General features: G+C 33.6%; 1 protein-coding gene across 1 annotated transcript in view; it reads right to left on the bottom strand.

Moving 5' to 3' along the window:
* Window positions 1–2,100: 2,100 nt before the first annotated feature.
* Window positions 2,101–2,544, bottom strand: part of Smp_181470 (putative recs1 protein (responsive to centrifugal force and shear stressprotein 1 protein)) — a 17,501-nt gene continuing 17,057 nt past the window's right edge. Inside the window, exon 8 of the mRNA XM_018799188.1 lies at window positions 2,101–2,349. Within this exon, the coding sequence (XP_018651001.1) occupies window positions 2,203–2,349 (147 nt within the window). The 3' untranslated portion in view covers window positions 2,101–2,202. The remainder of the gene's footprint in view (window positions 2,350–2,544) is intronic.

Below are 2,544 nucleotides of genomic sequence, written 5' to 3'. Positions count from 1 at the left end.
TGGCTGGGGGGATGTGGGGGGGGGGTTGGGGGGTGGGGGGGGAGGGGGGAGGGGGGGGGGGAGGGGGGATGGGTGGGGAGGGGGGGGGGGGGGAGGTGGGGGGGGGGGGGGTGTGACGGGGGGAGGGGATTCGCTGAGATCTTACAAATAAATTCTTCTTAATATCTTACATCAACTCGGCGCCCAAATACTGTGAAACTATTCGCTCTAATTTAGACGAAAGATCTTATATAACATGAATTGAATTTTTAAAACTTATCAATATTTACACAAAGAGACAATTAGTTAATGTTCTAATATTGAATGTTGTAGTAACGTGAAAATAATTTAACATAGTGTTATAGTGTGTATTAACTCATAACAATTCATATAGTTATTTCAGGTTATTCATCACACTGGTTTGTGACGCTCGTTCTGTCCTAGTTAGTAGATAGACATTCTCAAGGTCACTTCAGACTCGCCAAAATGCCGTCCATAAATTACAGTCTCACCATATAGACCAACCATCTTCCAAACCCATCCATCGGTTACTGTATTACACCACACATATTTGAACCTCACTGGTTACGGTTCCCTACTAGAACTTCTGCAATTATCGGTCCAAATCAGTTACTGGTGAGTATCTGATATATAGTGTATGGATTGGAGTGAGACACACAAACCATTGCATCCCAACTCAATGCATCGAATGGTAAGTGGTCACCGTGAAACCTGACGATCTCGTGTTCAATCCTCAATGGATTCATAGATGTGCACTAGTGAGAAGTCCAATTCTAGAATGTAACATGTGTAGTGCTTCCTTAATTTCGATGGTTGTCAACGAGGATGAGTGAATGATATGAACTATCATAATAACTTGTATGATGTGAGTATATGAAACTAGAAAATTGCTTCTATTTGAATTATCCTCATTTCAGACCAACATTCAAGTATAGTAACTTGAATTTATAAAACGACCGTATTAGGTTATTCATATTCACGAACATGTGATTCTGTATAAACCCTTTGAAGTTAATCAGTTATATGACTAGTATATAAAGCCGGAATAATATTCTCCAAAAATTTAATCCTTCTGGAGTTGTCTATTTTGAAATGGAGATTTTTTTAGGTTGTAACAATGTGATGGAAACTGCTTTATATTCTTCCTAAACTGCTGTTTGTTGTATTCTATCAACATTCTATAGAAACTGGAATCAGGATCAGCATTTTGTCCTGGTTCATACTCGCAATTTATATATATAATCTTGTTCAAAGTTTAACATCATAGAGAGTTCAGACACGGTTTACAAAACTTGTTGCTGCCTAATTGCAAACATGTAACACTCAAATAAACATCGGAAACTACAATGTATTTCATACTACATGAACCTTTTCGAATGATTACGCCTTTTTAAAGCTGCTTTGGTGTATTCTACTGATCTCGACAGATATAAGTAATATATGTCACCAATAGAAAGCGGATTAGCTGACGACAGAAGATTAATAAGATCGAAGACAAGAGAACAAGAACAGAGAGTTATCAGTGTGGAAATGAAGGAACAATCAAGTCTGAGACAACGGATTGACATGTTGCCAATGAAGTATTTACTGTATAATTCTCAGATCTTTTTCTTAGAGATTTTATAATTTTTCATTCAATTACATTTGATTGTCCCCAGTGGTGTTCTCGTTCACTGCACTAACATTGCCAATCGGTTAACAACTGTACTTAACGCATTTTCAACTATAAAATAGAAAAATAACACTTCATCAGTGTGGTATCAATCGTTTGCCAACAGATATGTTTTCCTATTATACAAAACAAGAAAAGAATACTAAATGAAGAAATTCAATTCCCCAATTTTATTTATTATAATTTATGTACTTATATTGAATAAGAAATATATAGAATACAAATATTTCATAATGTTTATTATTGATTACGGTCAAAAAAAGTTTGTTTATCAAAATTCATACATGATTCAAGTTATTAAAGTACAATAAAGATAAGTTAAGGAAATTAGATTAGATTGTTTACATATTCACAAAATAATGATAATCTCTTTCTATTTTTTTTTGTATTTTTTCGTCTTTATTATGTAATAATCATTGTAATTTTAAACAAGACAAATCAGCGAATTGATATCCTTTGACAATAATAATAATAATGTGTAGGTTATTATTGATACTCTTTTGTATTGATTCATCGGTTTAATGATTAATTCATGAGGCTGCACGTGCAATACCAGCTATAGCCATAAACATGAATACAACATCTACATAAAGTTGCATTGCACCAAATATATACTCTTCTGGTTCAAGTTCAAATTCTCTTCCACCCATTATTAGTTGTGTATCGTAAGCCAAATACTGTGAAGTGTATTATGAATAATAATAATAATAATAATAATAATAATAAACAGGATACAATGTTAAATAAATCATGAAATGAATAATCGAAATATAAAGAATAAACCACTCATTAAACTTCAGTGTTATATCAGTCAAATGTTTCAAAACCTTTCATAGTTGAAATCATGAGTCAATTGAAGCTAGACCACCATG

Source organism: Schistosoma mansoni, chromosome 3, assembly GCF_000237925.1.
Source record: "Schistosoma mansoni strain Puerto Rico chromosome 3, complete genome".
In the NCBI taxonomy this organism is placed as follows: Eukaryota; Metazoa; Platyhelminthes; class Trematoda; order Strigeidida; family Schistosomatidae; genus Schistosoma; species Schistosoma mansoni.
This window is presented reverse-complemented; position numbering and strand designations above follow the sequence as displayed.